The sequence below is a fragment of the Fukomys damarensis genome, unplaced genomic scaffold, assembly GCF_012274545.1.
Source record: "Fukomys damarensis isolate Sample0158 unplaced genomic scaffold, DMR_v1.0_HiC HiC_scaffold_8, whole genome shotgun sequence".
In the NCBI taxonomy this organism is placed as follows: domain Eukaryota; kingdom Metazoa; phylum Chordata; class Mammalia; order Rodentia; family Bathyergidae; genus Fukomys; species Fukomys damarensis.
This window is the reverse complement of record NW_022900920.1, coordinates 18,179,665-18,202,725: the sequence shown is the minus strand read 5'-3', so window position 1 is coordinate 18,202,725 and position 23,061 is coordinate 18,179,665. Positions and strand designations below refer to the sequence as shown.

Genomic DNA, 23,061 nt, shown 5'->3' with positions numbered 1-23,061 from the left:
GTGGTCCACCTCAGGGGAGGGAAGGGGAGTATCAGGATTCAGGATGAGCTTATGTGATTCCCAGTTTTTCACGATCCTCCCTTTTTTTTTTTTTTTTGCTCTTTTAAAAACAGTGAGTTAAAATACTGAACAGCGAGATAAAAATGGAATAGTATCTAAGAATCAAAATGTATTACCCATTTCTCCTATTATATCAAAATTTGTAGTCAGAATTGTCTTTATTGACTTTATTTTAGTTTTTGTACACAAAGAAAAATCATGTTCATATCCATCATGAACAAAAACTTAAAAAGGCAGAACTAGAAGACATGTGTCCTTCACCAAAGCAAAGCTGTGCTAAAGGTTCCAAACATTTCAATTTTTAAAATAAATATTTTCATTTTCCGATGTCTACGTTCATGTCTTCAGAGTGTCACAGGAAATCGAAGCCTATCATGAATTACAATTGTGTTTAGAGTCCCAGCTCACTGTGTTTGGTAACTTGCCATACCATATCCAGCTTGGTTAGGAGGAGGTATTACAGGGGGAGGAGCTTGTCCTTGAGGAGGCTGAGCACCAAATCCACCCATCCAAGCAGCAGAAGGTGATTGACTTGGGAGAAAAAAGAAGAATCTTCAGCAAATACAACAAGAAAAACATCAAAACAATAAACATCTATAGATGCATACAAAATCAAGCAGAGTTTAATCATAGAAAAACAGACAATTAGAAATCAACAAACCTACAACAAATAGATCAAAGAAATAAATGATACAAGTCTCACTGTCAGTCTTAAAGTTTTAAGATAACCACACTTAGCACAACGGTATATATATATATTTTTGGTACCGGGGATCAAACTCTAGTCCTTGCAGTTGCAAGGCAAGCACCGGAACCACTGAGCTAAATCCCCGGCCCTAATGGTATCGTTGAAGAGTATCTGAATACTTTTTTTTTTTCTACTGGGGATCGAACTCGGGACCTTTTGCTTGCAAGGAAGGTGGCAGAGCCACTGAGCTAAATTCCCAGCCCTGAATACTTATTTTTTAAAAATGGTAAATGTTGCCTACAACCCCAGTACTTTGGGAGACCGAGGCAGAAAGCTCATAAGTTTAAGTCTCACTTAGGCAACTTTGTGAGATACTGTCTAAAAATAAAATAAAAAATATTTTAAAAATAAAAAAGGGGGCTCAGTGGTATAGTGTCCTTGGGTTCTATCCTCAGCACTACTACCAAAGATAAAAAAATAAAAGATTCTGCATACCATCTACCCAACAAACACTGCATATGTAACCTATCGAAAAAAATTTTAAAAACACCATTCATGTTGCAGAGTTTCAAAAGAAAGAACTAGTGAAAATAAAAGGTCGAGGTCTGCCTGAGGGAAAAATGAGAAGCAACCAACCATTCTATCAACAAAAGTAGGGGCTGGGGATTTAGCTCAGCGGTTCGGTGGCCTGCCTTGCAAGCGCAAGGACCCGAGTTCGATCCCTGGTACCAAAAAAATCAAAAGTAAAAAGTATGCTACTTTCTATAAAATAAATTTCTGAGATTTCTTATGTGTTGTCAAACAAGCATAAAACCAAGAAATTTCTAAGCAGGCATTGTGGCGCATACTTGTAACACAGCACTTTGGGAGGCAGAGGCAGGAGGATCACCGTAAGTTAGAGCCCAGCCTGGGCTACACAGGCAATTCAAGGCCAGTCCGAACTATATAAGGAGACCCTATCTCAAAACAAATAACAAAAGACACCCACAAATTTTTTGCATGTCTAGACAAAAAATTTTATAAATACAAAAAATAAAAGTGTAAAGATATAAGTAAAATTCTATAAGCCACTTACAAAGATAGGTCACACCAAATGTTACCCCAAAATAATCCCTTACCTAGATAGTAAGAGATTATAAATCATATTTTATTAGATTTGTTTCTATGTTCATAATCCAAGTATTTCACTGTATGTACACACACACCCACATACATAGACTTTTTTGGTAAGGGGGATTGAACTCGGGCTCTTACACTTTTGAGGCAGGCGGCAGAACCACCGAACCAAATCCCCAGCTCACTGTACAAAATTTACATAGATCTTCTCTAGGAAACTGCACTTTGTCAAAACTGTAAACCAAACTTACTCTACTCCAAATCCTTGTTGGTTCCACGGCTGCCCATATACTCCGTAAGGAGGTACTTGCCACCCATTTGCCATATATTGTCCATACTGTTGGGGGTTTCCATAGACTTGGCCCCACTGGCCCCACTGACTGTAGTCAACCTAGGAAAAAGCAAATCAGTGTTTTAGGAACAAGTAAGAAACACCGTATTTGAAGAAAGAGTGGGAGACAAGGAAGAGAAAAACTAAGTAAGCACCCTTATGTGAATAGGACTCTGTTATTTATCATTGTCTAAGTTTATTGGGGTGGTGACACCTGTGAAAAGAAAGTATTAAGATTCAGTTAATACCGCAAAATAATCAACTTTAAAATAGCATTAATACAATCAACTGAATATAGCTAAATGCTTTATTTTAATTTACTGTTTACAGTTTCCAAAGCCTTTCTTTAGACATGTGAGATGGAAACCTTAAAAAGTGTTATGAAAAATTAAAATTACCTGTTGGAAGTTTTTAGTCATATCAGGAGATTCTTTACCCCAATAGCATTTAACCACATGTCCTTCAATCGTGGTACCATTTACTGAAACAATGGCATGGGCTGCACTTTCATGGGTAGAAAATCTAGGAGAAAATAATGAAGTTTTGTGTCTTGTATTTTAAGAACTTAATAAATAATACAGAAATACTAAAATAATAAACTGATACCTGGAAAGGGTCAAAAAATATAAGTGAAAGAAATACATCCAATATAAGACCACTGCTAATATTACAGGTAGAATATTACCTGACAAATGAATAGCCCTTTTCTGGAAAAACTCTTATTTCCATAATTTGGCCAAATGGTGAGAATGTTTGTCTCATAAGCTGATCTATTAAAAAAAATACAAATATAAACACAAATACAAAAATACAAATTTAAGAATCATACATCATGAAGTGATAAAGCCCCACAGAGAAAGTCATCACAGAAAATCCAACCCCTGTACCTGTTAACCCTGAAGCAATTCCTCCACAGTACACAGTACAATTTTTTGGACTTGACTGGTTTACCACATCTTCAAATCTTAACTGCTTAGTGTTATCTATATGCAGAAAAAAAGGAAAAATGCTTTTACTCAAAGTGTTATAAAATTACCTTTTGGGCTTTAAGTATATAGCTTAGTAACAGAGTACTTGCCGAGAATGCATGAAATACCACTATCTTTTATTATTACTATATACTAGTAAAATGTCTCAACAGTAGGAGAAATTATAATTTTTTTTCTCATTGCTTTGATTTGATATACATTTGATCTATAACATTAGTTCACAGCTTCAAAAATGTACCAGGGGGCCAGGGATTTAGCTCAGCGGTGAAGCAAGTGAGCAAGTGACCTAGCAAGTGCAAGGTCCTAAGTTTGATCCCTGGTACAAGAAAACAAAACAAAACAAACAAACAAAAAACAGGAACAGAGAAAGTGGCTATGATGAAAATGTTATATGCATATACGCAAAGACCACATTTTAAATCCACTATTTCATAAACTTAGCATTTACTAATAAAAATATATTAATTATTAAGAAATTCAGTTGGGCATAGCGGTGCATTCCTATAATCTCAGTATTGGAGTAGAAGGATTGTCATAAGTTCAAGGCCAGCATGGGCTATGTAATGAGCTCAAGACCAGCCTGAACTAAATAGTGAAACTCTGTCTCAAAAAAGGGGTGGGGGGCTACAATGATATATAATTTGTGAAGAATTTTAATTTTGACATGCACAGCAGAGACAGCTTACTTTCTTGTGTACTTTTTGGTGCAGGTGGTTTACGTGTGGCCCAATTAGTTCTGATCTGTCGACCGCCCAACCACTGACCTCCCATATGCACAATTGCATTTTCTGCATCCTATGGAGAAAAAAAGAACAAACACAAAGAAAAGAATGGCATGTTAGCTTTGGTAAGATGAAATAGAAGTTGGCAATGCTGATTCCATAAAATCTCATCTGCAAATGAATTCATTAAATATCCTTTAAAAAAATTAAAACTATTACCAAAAAGAAAACAATTATGAATTTCAGTAAGTGTTTTTACTTTTTATTATAAAATACTAGGATAATATTTAAATTTAAGGGAAACATATCCTTATTCAAATATGCAAGGAAAAAAGTCACACTAATTATTCAAAAAATTTATTAGTTTCTTAAATATTAGTTTCCTAAATTAAAAGGAAAATAAATCCCACAAGACAAAGTAGTTTTCAAATTTCTTAATTTTATGGTTGATTTTTAATGTAAAATTTACTGAAGAAAATGTAAAAATACTAACAATTTAAATTTCCTACCTCTAAAAAGTCTATCCTGTATTATTACCAGTAATTATGACTGTGACAGGTTAAAAACTCATTTAAGACAAAAGTCTTGAATTATAATTAAGAATGTTATGAGTTGTCAATAAAAAATGAGTTTGGATTATCCAAATCAATGTATGTGACTAATTTAAGACAATTTAAATTAACTCTAGCCTTTTACCTTACCACTTTACTAACATTTAAGTAATTTAAACTGTTGAAACTGTTCTAAAATTAAAGCCCGCTTTATTACCGTTAGTTAAAGCAAGTGCTTATTTTACTACCTCTTTCTTAAAAGAAGTTGCCCAAAAATCAAGACAAACTGTTTAAATTTTCACGTACATAATTACTATAGTCATTAACATCCAGTTATAAAAGTATGGACAATTTCAATTAAAACTCATATTTCCATGGTTAAGAATGTATGTAACTTACTTCTCCCATCCAAATTCTCAGATTACCTGTCTTGTCTTAGTCTTGGGCTTTACTTCTAATATACTTTACCTTCACCAATGCACAAATGCTACTTTGCTATCTTCTTCATAGTATAATCCCCCTTTTCTGTTTCCAGTATCTATTTTCAAGTTTATTAAAGAATGAATTATACTGTATTAACACACAAATTATGTAAAAGTTGTACATATAGTTATTATCCACACATAATTCAAATTTCAATTGCTGTATATTAAAACTGACTAAATTTAGGATTGAGTTGAAAGAACGTACCAGTTTGTTATAAAAAGATACAAAACCATAGCCTTTGGATTTTCCAGTTGCCATGTCTTTAACTACCCGAGCATCCCTGTGAAAAGAAGCACAGCTAAATGAGGGAAGTAAAAGTCACCCTTCAAAACAAAAACTAAAAGGAACCACACACACTGTATTTTGAGCATTTTTTTAAATAAAATTTCAGTTAGCCCTAATTAACTACAACCATTCCTGAACTCTCCCTAATGCTTCTTTACCTGTTAGAAAAAAGCAGTAGGACAAAAACATGTAATAAACATGCAACCTAATCAAATAGCCTGTACTTTCTAAACTAAATGCTCAAATTTGAAGATTAATAGGAACAATAGTTTCCTCTTCTAATATTCTATTTGCTAGTGTCCTCTAAGATTTACTGATTCTATAAATTACTGTAACAATGCTAACTACTTTACCATGCAATCTCTAAATAGTTAAATGTCTTCTGCCTAGTGATACAAAATATATGAAATATTAAAAAATTGAAAAAGAGGAAAAAATAGGAATTAAAAAGGCATACATGGCCTGTTAACAGATTTCTTTATTTTTCTTGGTCAATTCTCTACCATCATTTTGGAGTTTGGGCAGCTGTAAATTTTGAAAAATTGACATTTTCAGAAATTTAAGAAAGGAGAATAAAAAACTAACAACAATGCTAAGCACACCAGTACGAAAACAACAAATTTACACAGAAATTTTAGTGAGTAAGTTAAAATGATTGGAAATATAGAACTCCACTGAATATAGAATGTTAAAATGTAAATACTAAAATATGTATATATAAATAATGTATAATAAGAATAAATAGAAATGAGAAAAAAAATCTACAACTGAGTTCCAGTGTGCACAGTTCCTTGCAGTTAGCCTTCAAGATCCTGTCCATTCTTATGAGCAATTCTGCAAAATAACCAGAATGCTATTACTTTTAATTGTGACTTGGACTTTAGAAAACTGCAGGTCTCAGGTATATATAAAGATCGAAAAACAGCAACCTGTATTATTTTTATACTGATTTTTAAAACAGTACTACTTACCACATTTACATTAAAAAGCAAAGCAAGTATCAAAACAGAAAATTAAGAATTAAATCTTTCAAATCAAATCTGTAGAACAACAAATTATATAGAGAAAAAGTTGTTGTTCTTAATTGAGACATTTCTGCACAGTATTAAATTTTTAAATTTTAATCTACAGGAAATATATGAACAGACTGATTTTAATCAGATAAATTGTGATACTTCATAGAACTTGTAATCATGTTTAATTTCCCAATATAGTTCATCAAGTAACAGTGAAATTTGTTAAAAATCAAGTAAATTTATTCCCAACAGAATCAAATATAACACAAAATCTTCATTAACTCCACATTCATGATTCAGACACAAAACATTTTAATACCGTAACAGTACTACTTTTCACTTATAGTTAAAATACCAAAACATATTTATCATTATAAACATAAACATTTCTGAATTAACCACAATATACCAAAGATTTAGTTACTTCCCCCATTTATTAATTCTCCAAAAAATATGCAGTATGAACCAATTTACTTTTTATTAACCTGTTATCTTTAACCACCAATTTTTTAAAAACATTTGACAAAAAGTTGGACATTGAAGTTTTACCACCTAACCATTTGCTTCAAAGATAACAAACAGAATCACTTAAATTTTTAAACATATTATACACAGGATTTTATATGAAAACAAGACCCTAAAACATTCAAATGACATTAACATTTGCAACCACATCTACGCAAAAAACAAATCAAGAAAAAACAAAAACCAAAAGAAAAATACACTAACTAGAGAAAGAAAATCTTAATTTCAATACAAGTTAATCATAGCAATTTTGTTTATTACTACTGAGTGTAGTACTGATTATGATACTTACGATATTTTACCAAAGGGGGCAAATGCTGATTTGATATCTTCTGTTGTAATTTCTGGACTCAAATCCCCAACAAACACATGGAAGTGATCTGAAATCAAAGCATTTGGTAATCAAATACTTAAGAAGCCAGCTACTAAACCATTTTTAGGCAACAGGAAGGAGGAAAACACCCTAGTTAAGCTGGTGATGCTGCCAGGAAAATTTCAGAACTCTTCCACAGTAAAATGCAGCAGGAGTACTTACTGGAAGTATCTTTTTTCTGGCTACTTGGTGTGGTTGCCCAGTTTACTTTGACCTCCTAAAAATAAAGATTATATTTAATACGATTATTAGGCATGTCATTATGACATATTATCATCTATTAAGCAGGGTTATTTTTGTACAACTAGTAGGCTGAATAAAGCAAAACCATCACTCAGCAGCTGAATCTGTTTAAAAATTTGCTAAGAAAGAATACAAACTAATTTAACATGCAAATATATGTACTAATAAAGTGCCAGCATTCTATTATCTTACCTTTCCCAAAATTTTTCGCCCATTCATAGCAGCTAATGCAGCAGCTGCATCTCTGTGTTCATAAAATTCCACAAAGCAATATGGGTCATTGCTTGTATGCTGCAAAACAGAAAATCCAACAGAAGAGTTGACCCTTCTGCTATCGGGTTGCTGAGAAGAAAATCCAGGAAAAAACATTACTGACAGCTAGGAATGTACAAGGTGAGACTGTAAAACCTTATGAAAGCCTAATACTTAAAAAAAAAAAAGATGTATAACCAATCTGACTGTACCTCAGAACACTGTGTACTCAACAGAACTAAAAGCTGTATAGAATCATGACCATGAGTATTAGTACAGAATTCTGGTGAAGACGTTTAAACAAAAAAAACAGAAAGTTATGTAAAGCCAAACAAAACCTCAAACTCAGACTTGATGAGGACTACTCCTTACCACTTCTCTTCTCTTCCAATATTATTCTTAAAAGGATATATTCTACTTAATGCAACACAGTCCTTCATAAACTGTATCCCAGGACTATTAAAAAAATACAGAAATGAACCAACTTTATACACTCCTGATCAAAATTTCTACTGGTATTACAAATATAGTACTTTGTAGTGCTACAAAGACTAAGTTATATGTATTGCTTTTCTGGATCAAGATTGGGAAAAACAGAAAAATTTAAGACTTATAACTAAGTACTGAAATGATCTCCCTATCTTCCAAAATAGTCTATTATACTGGAGAGTGTATAAACTTTACTATGGTCTTTCAAAGGCCAAAAGTACATAGGCAAAGTAGAAAAGAATTGCTAAAAATACATCTAAACAAAGTATCCCGGGATAAGGATGGAGGTGTAGCTCAGTGTTAGCACACTTGCCTAGTGTGAGGAGGGTCCTGGAGTCAATCCCTAGTACTGCACCAAGGGGTGGGGGTGGGGGGACAGGACACAAAACTACAATTTTACATCACAAAAACCCTAATTTAAAAAAAACTTTATTAAATATCTGACTGATAACAGCTGGCAAATATGTATTTATGAGAAAGTAGTACTATGTAACAACAATAATAGAAACTAATCTTTATAAAATTAACTGGAGTTGGGGATTTAGCTCTGTAGTTCCAGCGCCTGCCTTGCAAGCTCGAGGACCTGAGATCAATCCCCAGCACCACAAAAAAAGAAAAAAGAAAAAAAAAGTTATAAAATTGACTGGAACCTACACCAGATAGCAATACAACTCTACTGGAATATTTTTTATTGTATGGTTAAAACAATTCATCACTATTCAACATATAAAGTGCCCTAAAAAGGTCAATATTTATTTGTAATGTAGAAACTGGGAATGTTGGTATATGCCTACAATACCAGCACTCTGAGAGACTGCGGCAGAAAGACCACAAAATCAAGCCCAATGTAGGCAACGCAGCACCTCATGGAGACCTTGTCTCAAACTTAAAAAATTAAAAAGGGCCGGGAATGCAGCTTGGTGTGAAGGCCCTCAGTTCAATCCTCACTACTGCAATCAATCAATAAGCAGAATTGTAGGTGGTTTTTGAAGGGACAAAAGTGATAAAATAAAAATCTGTACAACAACCATCGCTTTTCATTCAAAAAGTTTTAGAAGAAAAACCCAAAGTTAGATGTCTAAACAATAGTGATGAAACAAGCAGAAGCATTTCCTTAATAGTCAAAAAGTGGGATGATTAACACTGACAAGAAAACAATGAACTCTTTTTAAAAATTCTATTGCAGTATACTTTAGTGAGTAAACACTGTTCTTAAGAGGTAGAGAAATGAAACGGGGGGAGAAAGACTCCAAATGAAAAATACACAATGGCTGGGGATTTAGCTCAGTGGTGCTGTGCCTTCCTTATAAGAGCAAGGTCCCAGGTTGATCCCCGAGGAGGGTGGGGGGATGACACAGACAGGGACAGATGGGATGTGATGGGACAGGACAATGGTTCTTCTTGTGAAAGAGTCAACAGAAATATTCAGTGAGAAAGAGATGTAAAAGTAAGCGCATAACACTGTGCTGATTTTTGCTTTTACTCCTGTGTCTTCTGTTAAGTCTCTAAGGGAAACATTAATAAAGGTAGAATATACAGGGGTCCACTAGGCTCTACCTAGCAGTAGGCCAGAGCCCAGTGTATGCAGATGTGTACAGTATCTCCTTTTACCCATAGTAGATGTTTCAAGGGCTCAGCACAGGCCCAAAACTTCAGATAGTACCAAACTCAGTACAAACTATGTTTTTCCTACATGTACGTATACAGGTTTAATACCTATTTCCTATTTATTGTGAGACAGGGTCTCACTATGTAGTCCAGGCATCTTCAACTAACTATAAAGCCCAGCTGTCTTCAAATTCATGGCGATCTTGCCTCAGCCTCCCCAATGCTGGATTACAGATATGCACCACCATACTGGGCTCCAACCTTTTCACTTTAAAGGAAGCATTTTATGGCTTTTATTTGTAATACCCAAATTGCCGGCATCACTAGTCTTTCACTTTGAAGATATCTGAGTTACTTGAAACAAGCTCTGGGATACCTTGATCTGGTAGCACAAAGGGAACTAAAGGGCAGGTAGCATATATAAGTGTAATACAGCGGAAAAGGAAAGATCAGGTCCCAGTGAGGACAAGAAGTTTCATCACACTACTCTCAACTGGGTGTAATTTAAAACTTCTGAATTGTTTACTTCTGGAATTTTACCAACCATAGGTTACAGACAACGAGGAAAACAAAACCACAGGTAAGGAGGAACCTACACATATATTTAAACATTTGCGTCAAATATTTATATATTCATATCACACTGCGTTTCATCTAAGATATCACTAATTTTTTTAACATAACCTCAAGATTTTACTGTCTTCATAATAAAACAAAAGACGAAGATTAGAACTGGATGACTTGGCCCTCTCTTCTCCTCCGAGTTCAAACTGCTTGCAGGTCAGGGATTTAGCTCAGTGGTGCTGCTGCCTGCCTTGCAAGGGCAAGGACGGGTACCAAAAAACACACAAAAAAGAAAAATAACAACAAAAAAAACCTGCGTGCATCTCGTAATAGCCAGCCCGCAGACGTGCAATTGGGTTTAACACACTCACGTCTCAGCACACCCTTCTTTGTAGTTTTGGCCTTTTCCTGGAAAATCGGCTTAGTTTGGGTACCACAGCCACTCTGTTTCCTATCACAACGCTGCTTTCCCTGGGCACACACAATTTTTGCTTTTCTTATACTGTGTCACGCTGGTGTTGGTGCTTGCTATACTCTTACAGGAAGTTTCCTACAGAGGTTAAAAATTCTTAATGTTTGCCTTAGGATCAAGAATATACTTACTATATAAGGAAAGACAGAATCTATGATAACATCTTAAATTTTTGTTTTTTGAGACAGGATCTCGCTATGTAGTTCAGGCTGGCCTTAAATTTACTATGCAGCCCAGGCTCACAGTGATCCTCCTGTCTCAGCCTCCCGAGTGCTGGGATTACAGGCATGTGCCACCACGCCCAGCAATGTTTTAAATTTAAAAAGCATAACTGAGGAAAATAAAAAGGATTTTCCATATACCAAAATAAAATTTATGAAAGGAAAACAAATGCCTAGATATACTTGGGTTCATGCCCTTTAGAAGCTTCCCACTCACACCACCAGTGACACTTTAAACATTAGGTCCTTACCTTAATTAGTGCTGTTATCAATTTTTGTTGGATGACATAAATGTCAAGACAAAGAAACTTGAAATTTTATAACTTCACAAGCTCAAATTCTAGAATGAGTTTCAAAAATTATTTTTAAGTCCCTTTGCCCTTCAAACGGCTGTATACAATTTTTAAAAAATTTTTAAAACATATAGTTGTCAAATGTGTCTCAAAAAATTCCAAGTGACTTTTTTGACTTTCTCACCTCCTATTCTCTCCTAAACCCACTCCTACCAGTTTCCAACCCAACCACGCTACCGGGACTGCATGTGGAGCTCACCAGTGACTTTTCTGCCCCCTCTACTATTCCTTTCCATCCTTGTCCTGACTTCCAACCAGAATTCGAAACAGCTGTTCACTACTTCCCTCTCAACATTCTCTTTGCAAGCTGTGGGGTCCCAAGTTTGATCCCCAGTACGAAACAAAACAAAACAAAACAAAAACTTAAAAATTGTCTTTGCTGGATCCCATAATGCTATTGGTTTTTTGGCTTCTTCAATGGAGATTTTCCAGAACTTGGTTCTTCTCAACTAAAACTCAGGATGCAATTCCAAATGCTCAGCTGTGTTTCAGGTTCTGAGCCTGTCAGTTCTTCTTCTCTAGTCTTCCCTGCCATCACTGCTCTAAGAATCTCTTTTAAGTTCCACAGCTTCAAGTATCACTGCAACTTTCAGGGCTAGTCTCTCCAGAATTCCAACCTAGTTTTATCCAACTGCCTACACATAATATACAATTAGGCCAGGCATGGTGGTGCAAACCCATAATCTAAACACCTGGTAGGCTGAGGCAGGAGGATCACCACAACTTTGAGGCCAGCTTGGGGTAATGAGTTTGAGGCCAATGAGCAAGACCCTGTCTTAAAAAACCAAAGAAAAAAAGGTTCCCTTAGATATCTGATGCCTTCATAAATCTAACATCACCAAAACACTTGATTTCTACCCTCCCCCATCCCACCCTGAACCTCCCTTAGTCATCATCCACATTTTAGTAAAGAGCACCACCACCCACTAGTAGCATTACAACCCCACTAACAAGCAGCAAGAATCTTAGGGTCTCTCCTGATTTCTCCCTTTAGCTCACGTCCCACTTCCAATCCATTCCTATTGGTTCTACCTTCAGAATATACTTCAAATTTACCTATTTCTTCAGCAACCACTAAAAGCACAAGAATCCATCCTCTTATCTAGACGAGTGCAATAGAATCAGCTGGTTTCTCCCCTTCTCTTGCCTCCTAAAATATTTCTCACAACAGTCATTCTCTACACACACAGCAATGTTAAATACATAAATCAGAGCACTGCTTAGATCTCTCCAATGGCCTGCAACTGTGAACTAAACTCATCATGGCCCACACTGCCCTATGTGATTCTGAATCCTGCCTACTTTCATTCATTTCCTACCACTACCCTCCATCATGTGCCAAGCTCTAGCTATCCTAGTCTTTGGTTTCACAAAGCCAACAAGCTCATTACCAACCTGAAGGGTCTGTTTGCTCTTCCTCTGCCTCCAGCTCAACATACATGGTAACCTCTTGTTAGTCCATCTTCCCTCATTACCTAGCCTAAAGAGGACCGACCCTCTAATCACCATCACAGAACTGTTTTCTTTTCTTCATGACTCTTATCCCTATTTGCTTGGGGACCTCATTTGTCTGGCTCTTCATTATATCCTCAGTGCCAGTGCAAAGTTAATTTCTAATTAATTGGCCTAGTGCAAAGTTAATTTCTGATTAGAAAGAGATGAATGAATAATCAAAGTCAAGAAGGATAGAAGAAAAAATATACCAGAACAGAATGATGACTAAAATTAGTTAGGAAAGAAGATCACATGGCCAATATACTTTATAGGTTTGGTTCGGTTTTGTTTTGTTTTGAGACAGGGTCTCACTATGTAGATGAGACTGACCTGGAACTCTCTATGTAGCCCAGGCTGGCTTCGAACTCACAGCGATCCCCCTGCCTCAGCCTCCCGAGTGCTGAGATTACAGGTGTGTGCCACCACCTATATAGGTTTTTAACAGCACCTCATCTCAGAATAAGACACCAACTCCTTAGCACAGCTCTGGCTCCTTCCAAACACTGTTATCTTATTTGTACATCTCTCAAGACCAATCCCATCTCAAATTCTAATCATGCAACTATTGAACAGAGGTTTCTAACAGAAAGTAGATTTCTATTTATTTTTCCCTCTCTGTCACACACATTCCAGCTCTTTCTGTCTACCAGCCTAGATCAACACTGTTCTAGCTATACTCCTTTCTTCTTCACTTTCTTCTGACACAAGGTCTCGCTATGTAGTTCAGCCTGGCCTTGGACTCACTATGGAGACTAGGCTGTCCTTAAACTCACAGCGATCCTCCTGCCTCAGCCTCCAGAGTTCTTGGATTACAGGCATGTGCCACCATCCTGACCCCCAAATTATTTTCTAGCCAGTTTCTATTATTATTCTTTTAGGGTTCAGCCCATGCACTGACTCCTCCAAGAAGTATGCCCTATCCTAAGACTTCATAGGATAACCTCTCTATGTGTTCCCACAGTATTTTAAGGTTTTCCATAATATTTTTTATTCTATATCCCAAGTAACCACTAACTGTTCTGCCTTCTTCCTTCACTATAAAATCTTATAGGGCCAGGAATGGTCTCATTCACCATTTTATCCCTTGCACTTACCAAAGTAACTAGAACATGGTAGTTTAAAAAAAAAAGTTTATGAAGGGCCAGGGATTTAACTCAGTGGCTCTGCTGCCTGCCTCACAAGCGCAAGGTCCTGAGTTCAATCCCCAGTACCAAAAAAATAAAAAGTTTATGAATAAATAGAAAGATAAGAAGAAAAGAGTAACTACAACATGAGTCACTGGGTACTACTAGAGTCTTAACTGAGAAAGTATACAAGTTTTCTTTGAATAAAGGACAACAAAATTACTTTGTTATTTTGGTTTTGGGAATAGAACCCAAGGCCCTGCTCATACCAAGCATGCACTTTACCACTCAGCTACATCCCCAACCCCAACAAAATTATTATTGTAAGCTGGGCGTGGTGGCACACGCCTGTAAACCCAGAACTCGGGAGGCTGAGGCAGGAGGATCGCTGTTAGTTCGAGACCAGCCTGGGCTACATAGTGAGTTCCAGGTCAGTCTGAACTATCCTGTCTCAAAAAACAAACAAACAAAAAATTACTGTAACAATTTCAATGCCAACCTACATAAAGCTGCCCATCACTAGTATTCACTAAAGATGCACAAGACAGATGCTGCCCCCCACTATGCACATAACTTTATGTTCTTTTCTACACACCAATTCCTAAATGTTAAATATATACTGTTTGAATTACTAACATTCTTATTAGAACTGTATGAAATGCCATCAAGTATTCACTTTTTTTTTTTTTTTTTTTTTTTGGTGACAGGGTCTCACTTTGTAGTTGAGACTGACCTGGAATTCACTATGTAGCCCAGGCTGGTCTCCAACTCACAGCGATCCTCCTGCCTCAGCCTCAGTGCTGGGATTACAGGCATGCACCACCACACCCGGCCTTCACCATTTTAGATAAACAGTTTACAAGCAATATTACTTTGAAGATAATGACATCATGACAATGCTTGAGAGTAACAGGACAGAAACTTTGCCCTCTTGGCTCCATTCTAAGTCTACTTTATTTGCCAACTCAAAGTAAAAAAGCAAGAATTTTTAAAATATTGCTCATCAACCCAAGTATCTCAAAGTGTTAGACATCATGCTAATTCACAGCACGTGTAACTGGGAAGATCTTACCTCTGTTATCATTTTACAGCTTTTACAGGGTCCAATCTGACTGAATAACTGAAGTATAAGGACTTCTGTCACATCTCTGGAGAGGTTACCTACATATCTGAACAAAAAAAATATATATATACCGTTAGCAATTTTTCTTTAGCTCTGGCTCAATGTATTATCATTTAATTCACCTTTTATTTCACTTTAACTTCCTGTGTCCTCAATAAAACTCTAAGTGATACTGATCCTATGAAAGTAAGATTAACCCTTATTTAGGAAAACAGTATCTGTTCTTAAGCCACTAACACACCATTTCAAAGGATAGTATAAAGAACAAATCAATATGACTTTGGTATACAAAGGTTTTATTCTGTACCTTGTATATTGTCAACTCAATTTTTAACCATAAAAAAATTTAAACCAGTCTCAAGAAACATGTCTAACCCAAAATAATTCAAACATATACAAATATGACAAATACTGAGTCACTAAAATAGTTGATCATAAAAGGATAGTAAACATAAAGTAGGTTCATCTTAAGACTCTGAACTAAGCAATTGTGTAAACAAAAAAAAAATTAAGGGTAAAGTTCTATTAAAACAGAGGGCGGGATGGCGATCTAGCTCAGTGGTTCCGCCACCTGCCTTGCAAGGGGGCAAGGTCCTGAGTTCAATCCCCAGTACAAAAAAAAAAAAAAAAAGGAATTTTTTGTTAAATAAGACTGCTAACAATGATACATCTTTATTGTTTTGTTTTAGGACAGACTAAAATGATAAAATCTCCTAGTCAAAAGTGTATCAGGTTCAACAAAAATACATCTTTACATATACAATAAAGTATAAAGACTGCTTTTGAAATTCAAAAAAGGTTTTTAAAAATCCACATATACTTTTGAATACAGATTTCAGATTTGGGGTTTTCTTCCTAGTCATAAATTCAATACATGTATTTTGTATATGTTTGTTTTTTGGGTACCAGGGATTGAACTCGGGTCTTTGTGCTTGTGAGGCAGGCAGCGGAACAACTGAGCTAAATCCCCAGCCCTTCTGTATATAAATTTTAAACAAAGAGATCACTACTTCACGACTCAGAGACAACCACATTTGGCTTATGTCTTGCACCATAGATTTGACTTATCTCAATAAACTACCAAACTTTTAACTCTTTCTGGTACTCAGCGAAGATGTCCTCAAATCTGCATATGTCATGAACAACTCAGAAACTAAACAGTACAGTACTTGTAAATTTTAACAATTTCTTTCTGGAAAGTAAAAGGATGTAAGTTTTATTTTTCTAACCACAGTATCTAAAAACTAAGTACAGTCAAATATCAAGCTTTGCAACATAGTTTCACATTAAGTACATTAATCATCTTGAAGTGGAACAGGCAAAAAAAAAAAAACCAAACCAAAACAACAACAACAAAAAAACCCAACAGAGGACCAGGGTTAGCTCAGTGGTTCGGTGGCCTGCCTTGCAAGCGCAAGGACCAGAGTTCAATCCCCGGTACCAAAAAAAAAACCCCAACAGACCAAGAAAGCTAAATTTAAGCAAAACAAAACAAAACAATCCACAAAGACCCCAATTAAGAATGAGTAGTAATTTCCCAGTTAATTTCCGTGTGTGCTGGGGAGTTAGCTCAGTGGTGCTGCCACCTGCTTTGCCACGTTTGATCCCTGGTACCCCCGCAAAAAATCCTTCTTTCAGTGAGTACTGATAATCTTATTGTTCACGTTCTATAAATGAAATACAAGTCCAACATAAGATATCAAATCATTTCACAAAGTGCTTTAGGTGTAGTTTGCCATATTTTCCTTATAATTAAACTGGAGCTGATCCATGTGTAAGCCAGTGCAATGATTTATTTTCCCAGCAGTAGTGAAAGTGTTTTAGGATTAGGAGCTAGCCACAGACAACTAACTGCCTGGTCCTTTTTTAATTCATAGAGATTTGTGAACTTGTAACCATCAGCAATTTATTTTTATTATTCAAGGGAGACCTATCGCCAAGGAAAATAGGTAATATTGATTTTTTAAAATTTTTTGTACTGGGGATTGAACTCAAGACCTTGAGCTTGCAAGGCAGGTGGCAGAACCACTGAGCTAAATCCCCAGCCCCTGATATTAATGTTTTAAATACTATGGTTATCTAACCTAAAGGTTCATTTCAAAGAGAGAAGAATGAATAAGACTAATTTTCACATGTTGAAGCTAGCTAATAACAATAAGCCAGGGATTTAGCTGAGTGGTTCTGCTGCCTGCCTTGCAAGTGCAAGGACCCGAGTTCAATGCCCAGTACCAGAAAAAAAAGAAAAGTAGAGAAAATAATTCAAAATAAAAAATTTAGGGGCCAGGGATTTAGCTCAGTGGTTCTACTGCCTGCTTTGCAAGCACAAGGACCAGAGTTTGATCCCTGGTACCAAAAACAAACAATGGAATGATTTAAATCTGTTACTTTTTTTTTGAGACAGGGTCTTGCTATATACAGCAAAGGCTTGCCTCAAACTTGTTATCCTCCTGCTTCAGCCTCTCAAGTTCTAGGATTACACGTGTGCACCACCACACTCTTGTGATTTAGTTTAAAATCTGTCAATGTTTAAACCATCTGTTCAGGAAAAAATGTGCGGGCATTAATTACCTTCCATATCTAATAAATTTGTTGCTGTTTAATAGAATATTTATTTATTTATTTATTTAGGTTTTTTTGAGACAGGGTCTCACTATGTAGTTGAGACTGACCTGCAACTCACTGTGTAGGCCAGGCTGGTCTCGAACTCACAGTGATCCTCCTGCCTCAGCCTCCCAAGTGCTGGGATTACAGGCCTGCGACACCATGCCCGGCTAGAAATTTTATTCTAAGTTAACCTATTTACAATCAGTAATAGATTGATAATATAGATATATATACACATATATGTAATCTGTGTTTCTAGTACTGATGCTGAAGATCAAAATGTCAGTATATACAAGTCTAGAATGATTTATAGGAAAAATCCAGTTTTAAGGTTTCCTATTTAAGTATCTCTACAAAGAGGTAAATGGTAAAGCAGCAAACTAGGTTTCAAACATTAACACAAAAGGGCTTCCACAACAATACATACAATAACTTGATTTACCCCGATAAAAAGGACACAATTCACTATATAACTGAACCTAAATTTTACCCAAATTTCAGACTGCCTGTTTTTTTACAGAGTTCTATAATTCACACATTTACACATTCCTGCATGGATCACTGTACTTAAAGAGGCACATTTTATAGCTCTGAAAATACTATGTTTAAGTACCTCTACATTGTCATAAAATAATCTATCCCAAGTTGAACCCTACCAAAAATATTTAAAGCAAAGTTTAATACTTGATCCAGTGAGCACCATCTTTTCCAGGTTTTTTTTGGGGGGGGCAGCCAAAAATTAAATTCACAATGAGCTATATCCTCAGACCTTTAATCTATTTATCTATTTGAGACAGGATCTGGCTAAATTGCTGAATTACTGAGGCTACACTGAAACTTGTGATCCTTTTGCCTCAGGCTTCTCAGAGTTGTGGGATTACAGGCACAGACAATGTGCCCAGCTATCTTTTTAGCAGCTTACTGAAATGATTATCTTACTTTCCTTTCCAAATGACAATCTCTAAACTTTGTGCTGTGGTTATGAAGTAATCGACATATTCTAAAGCTCCAAATTTTAAAATATATATTTTCTAACTGAAGAGCATATACAAAATAACAGAAAAATGACAAATGACTTGAATTCTTAGAGGTCAATTCAAAAGAAAAAATAACCTAGGAAATTCCAAAATGATTTTTTAACTCAAGGGAAAAAAAATAAAAGACACACTTTATAGTCCTGCCTTCTTAGAACAGAAACTGTAAGAACTGAAGCATTAAAAACAAAATGATACCTTTATCCTTAACATCAGAGTTAAAATTCAATTTGAGACTAGAAATTTGGCAGTTTCATATCACAGTAGGCAGAGAAGTTCATACTGCCAAACTATTTCCTATGTCCAACAGAGTGGAATTTTAAGTTAAGACATCATGCCTTGCAGAAGACTCATGAGCATTTTCAACAGTGACTATGTTCTCATTCTGAAAAGAGTAGCCCTACCAAGGTGAAATTACAAGTAGTTTTATATAAAATACTATGGCTAAATTTCAATAAAAGTAACATTTCTGCTTTTGTACGTAATTAATTCCTATACAAGAAATTTTGGAACAACATCCTTCAACAGACCTCTAATGACTTTTTAAATTTGGTAACATTTCATTTTTAGGAAGGAGGCAGGATGGAGGAAAAATGCAAGTTGTACAATTGAACTGACCTACTATCTATATGGAACACACACACACACACACACTTTTAAAGAAACAATATAATTAAGTAGATTGAGGGGCTTGATGATAGCCATAATGTAGCCAGATCCATGATACAGCTAGGCAATTTTATAATGCAACTGATGTTCTGCTTTTTCCTTAAATGTTCAGATTATAGTCTAAATCATTGGTTTATTTCCTTCTTTTGATTGAGTATCAGGAAGAATGAATAGCCTTAAAAGGATTGCACTGCAATAATATGGTTATTATTATCCCAGATCCACAATTCCTACTGATTTTGGTGGATCAGAGATGAATAAAATGAACTACAACAGAACACTAATATGATTTAGTACCATTGCAGATTCAGATAAACCATGGATCAAATCCCTGCAATACAAAGATACAACACAAGACTGAAACTTGTGTCCTGTAAGGTGGTGCACTTCAAACACCACTATTATGTGGCATGATTTTGTTTTTAAGATCACAAGTTACCCAGTACAATACCCCAAAATAAATGTCAAATGAGAAGATCAGAAAACAGACCTTTAAAGCAACTATATAACAAACAGAACTTTAGGCTCAACATCAAAACAATTCTATACCACTTTAATATACCATCAAATAAATTAGTAATATTGTAGGTAATGAATATTTAAAGACCTACCTAGGCTATAAACACCATATTGTTTTCTGAAGATAGAACCATATGTCTTAGCTTGTGTGTGTCTGCAGGAAAAAAACCTCACTAGTAACACACAGGCATTTTAAGGAAACAAGTTAAGATAAGCTTTTGTTAAGAGTATAATCTTTTAAAACATACTAACCACTTCAAATCCTAATGGATAGTTCACAATGCAAAATACAGGCTCTCCATAAACAAAACTCTACTTAATAACAACCTTTAAAACCACGTTCAAAGTTTTTGTAATATTACTTGTATCTAACTGATCTCTTAAAGAAATATAAAAAATGTATACTTTCTTTTATTTTTTGTGGAGAGAGGGTCTCATCATTCAGTCTGGCCTTGAATTCATTAAGTAGCGCAGGCTGGCCTCAAACTCCAGGCCACTCACCTGCCTCAGCCTCCCAAGTGCTAGGATTACAGGTATTCACCACCATGCCCAGCTCTAAAATTTACTATGTCTTATTTTTTTAAACTGACAAAAAAAAAAAAAAAATCTGAATTGCTTTTTTCTCACGATTTTATCTTTGAAGGTCTTTAAAAATATATATAAAAACCAATAAACTGCACTACGTATGACAGTAGGTCTACCTATAAATCAATCAGGAGTTAAAAAAAAGAACTTAATACTAATTTAATGAAAGAAGTATAATCATTGTAAAATACTTATTGAGTACCTCTTAGGTTCCAGGCAGTGAACTAAGTGCTGGAGTGATAAGACCTAGGAAGGTGTAGCAGTCCTTGTCTAAAAAAAACACAAACAAAAACCCTTCCTATGAAGAAGAGTGGGAGAAGGAAAAAGGGAAGACAAAATAGCAAACATATACTGACATACAGGAATGACAGAGCTTAAGCTATTTATCTGCCCATAGGTACACGTCACATTTTTAACAAACAACTTAAGTGTGGTTGGGGGGAAGGGGGTAAGGAAGGGATCGAAGAAGGTGGAATTAGGATATAAGTACAGAATTAGGTTATTAGTCTCCTGAAGAAGATATGATACAGATGAAAACAAAATAGATACAAAGATAGTTCAAGGAATAAAGGATACTGAAAAAGCATATTTATGAATACAGCATTCAGATATTTTTATTTTTGGTGGGGCTTGAGCCTAGGGCCTCATGCATGCTAGGCAATGATGTGCTACTGAGCTATAACCCCAGCCCCTGAAAAAGTATATTATGTAGTAGGACAAAATCAGGAATTCTTCTTCCAAGGAATAAGGAGTCAATAAGACATGTGCCATGAGTTAACTATGATTCAGTAGCTATTACGATGCAAAGATGACATTTCAAATACAGTACTTTAGATAAAATACAACTGTTACGTTCCTTAAATACAAGCTACTTAGCCCTAAATCTAGCTTTTCCAGATGCTTTCATCAAAGTATACATTGCATTACAAATACTAAGTCTTGGCTTCAACAAATGCTCAAGAGCAAATTTCGAATTTGTTCCAATTCTTTTTTTCTGGGAGAAGGCAGAAGTGGAAAATATAAAACATACACACACATATATATGTGTGTGTGTGTGTGCACAACACACACACACATATATATATGCATAAAAGTTCATTAAGTACGCTTTTCATTCAGGGTAATGATGTGCTTAGGTTGGCTTCAAATTCCTAAAACAGGGTGGCAAATACTTTAGTGAGACGTTAAAAGAAACAGGAATAAAAAGAAAAAGAACAGGGCTGGAAAAAAAATCTGTATAAAGATTAAACATACACATCAACTTTCTTTACTGAGCACATCTCAGGTAGGAATGCTCTGAGAGCTTAATCAAACTTCCTAAGTGCCCATTCACTTTTATCTATTCCCCTAAAAAGTACTTGCTCCATCAGTTAACCCAGCCAAGTGAACTCTGATCATACCAGTAACAGGTAGAGGAAGGAGAAACAATGCTGCGAACTAACCCCTTGTCCTTAAGATAGGAGTATTGGATCTAGAGAGACCGGGAAAAGCGAAGGTGCTCCATTAAAACACTGAATTAGAAATTGCTCTGACTTAAAAATACAGAATAAAGGAAAGCGTGCCGCACGATCCCAAAAGGAATGGAACTGCTGAGTCATCACTCTTCATTGGGAAAGGAAGTAACTCGAATTAAGCAGTTGCAAGATGAATTCATTCATTAGACTGGGCTTCAGGTAAAAATGCAACAGCAAGACTGGAGTAAAAGCGCCCCCGAACACACGTCGAATAGCGAATGAAGGCGCTGTATCCAATTCTGATGGCCTGGACGCACAGATTAAGCAGCAGCAACACCGAGAGCAAAAGGAGTTTAACAACTGGTTGTCAGTCTGGCACAGGGAGCGCTCAACGTAAACTTTGTTATCCAAGAAGGGAGAGATGCTCGGGCAGCGAGAAGCATCCCTCTCGCACTTCAAAAGTAGCGGGCGCCGGGCAGGTGTTGCTGACAGCGTGGGCGGGGGCACGTGGGGCAGAAGGAGAGAAGGGGCTCTAGTAGCCGACGAGTGTCCAGCTTCCTCGGAGAGCTTAACTCGGAAAAAGAGTTGGGATCGACTGGAGCTGAGGGAGCGGAGGGCGCGAGGGGTCCTTTCTCCAGGCCTGCACGGGATGCCGCGGCGTCCCAGCCCCACCAGGCCCCGCGGGGACTAGCAGCTCCCGGCCCAACCCAGGTCCCCCCAAAGTGGAGGAGAGTAGGCGCTCTCGTGGGCCTGACAGCTTCAGCCGTGCAAAAACCAGGCCTAGGAAGGGTACACGAAGGGCGCGAGAGGAAAAGGTCGAGACAAGCCCCAGACCCCAGGAAGTGACAGCGTTTGGGGGAAGGGAGGGCTTCCTTCCCAAGGAAAGGGGGACAGACGAGGAGAGGAAAGCACTTCGCGTCCGCACCGCCCCGGCCAGAGGTCTGCCGGGAGTCCCGGCTTCGGCCCTCTGTCTCAAGCTCCCTCCCTCTGCGTCCCGCGGTGCCTGGGCCTCCGGCGCCTGGCACCCCCGGTCTCGGGTACTCACAGAGTCCGGGGCTGTCCGTCGTCTTCCATCATGGTGGGTGCGACGGAGCGATCCCGGGACAAGGGG

At 36.7% G+C, this 23,061-nt stretch overlaps 1 protein-coding gene across 5 annotated transcripts; it reads right to left on the bottom strand.

Moving 5' to 3' along the window:
• Window positions 1–175: 175 nt before the first annotated feature.
• Tial1 (TIA1 cytotoxic granule associated RNA binding protein like 1) lies at window positions 176–23,061 on the bottom strand. Of its 5 annotated transcripts, XM_010634516.3 has the most exons (14): window positions 22,996–23,061; window positions 20,699–20,766; window positions 20,004–20,065; window positions 15,035–15,131; window positions 7,578–7,727; window positions 7,305–7,359; window positions 7,062–7,149; window positions 5,148–5,223; window positions 3,871–3,979; window positions 3,083–3,178; window positions 2,881–2,965; window positions 2,594–2,717; window positions 2,116–2,255; window positions 176–591 (listed from the first exon to the last, which is right to left on the bottom strand). In XM_010634516.3, exons 4-14 carry the CDS (start codon window positions 15,044–15,046, stop codon window positions 465–467), a joined length of 1,062 nt encoding a protein of 353 aa, XP_010632818.1. In that variant the 5' UTR covers window positions 15,047–15,131; window positions 20,004–20,065; window positions 20,699–20,766; window positions 22,996–23,061; the 3' UTR covers window positions 176–464. The 5 variants fall into 5 exon arrangements, with proteins under 5 accessions (XP_010632818.1, XP_010632820.1, XP_010632816.1 ...); XM_010634518.3 differs by lacking the exon at window positions 20,004–20,065; XM_010634514.3 differs by lacking the exons at window positions 20,004–20,065; window positions 20,699–20,766 and having other exon boundaries at window positions 22,996–23,055.

Excerpts from the sequence above, each read along its gene's own strand:
- Tial1 (XM_010634514.3), bottom strand. The coding sequence starts at position 23,027 with ATGATGGAAGACGACGGACAGCCCCGGACTCT. Across the intron at positions 5,224-7,061 it reads GCCCCCTTTGGTAAAATATC|GGATGCTCGGGTAGTTAAAG; the intron begins GTAAGTATCATA and ends TTCTTTTCACAG. Across the intron at positions 2,256-2,593 it reads TGACTAAAAACTTCCAACAG|GTTGACTACAGTCAGTGGGG; the intron begins GTAATTTTAATT and ends GCTTTTTCCTAG.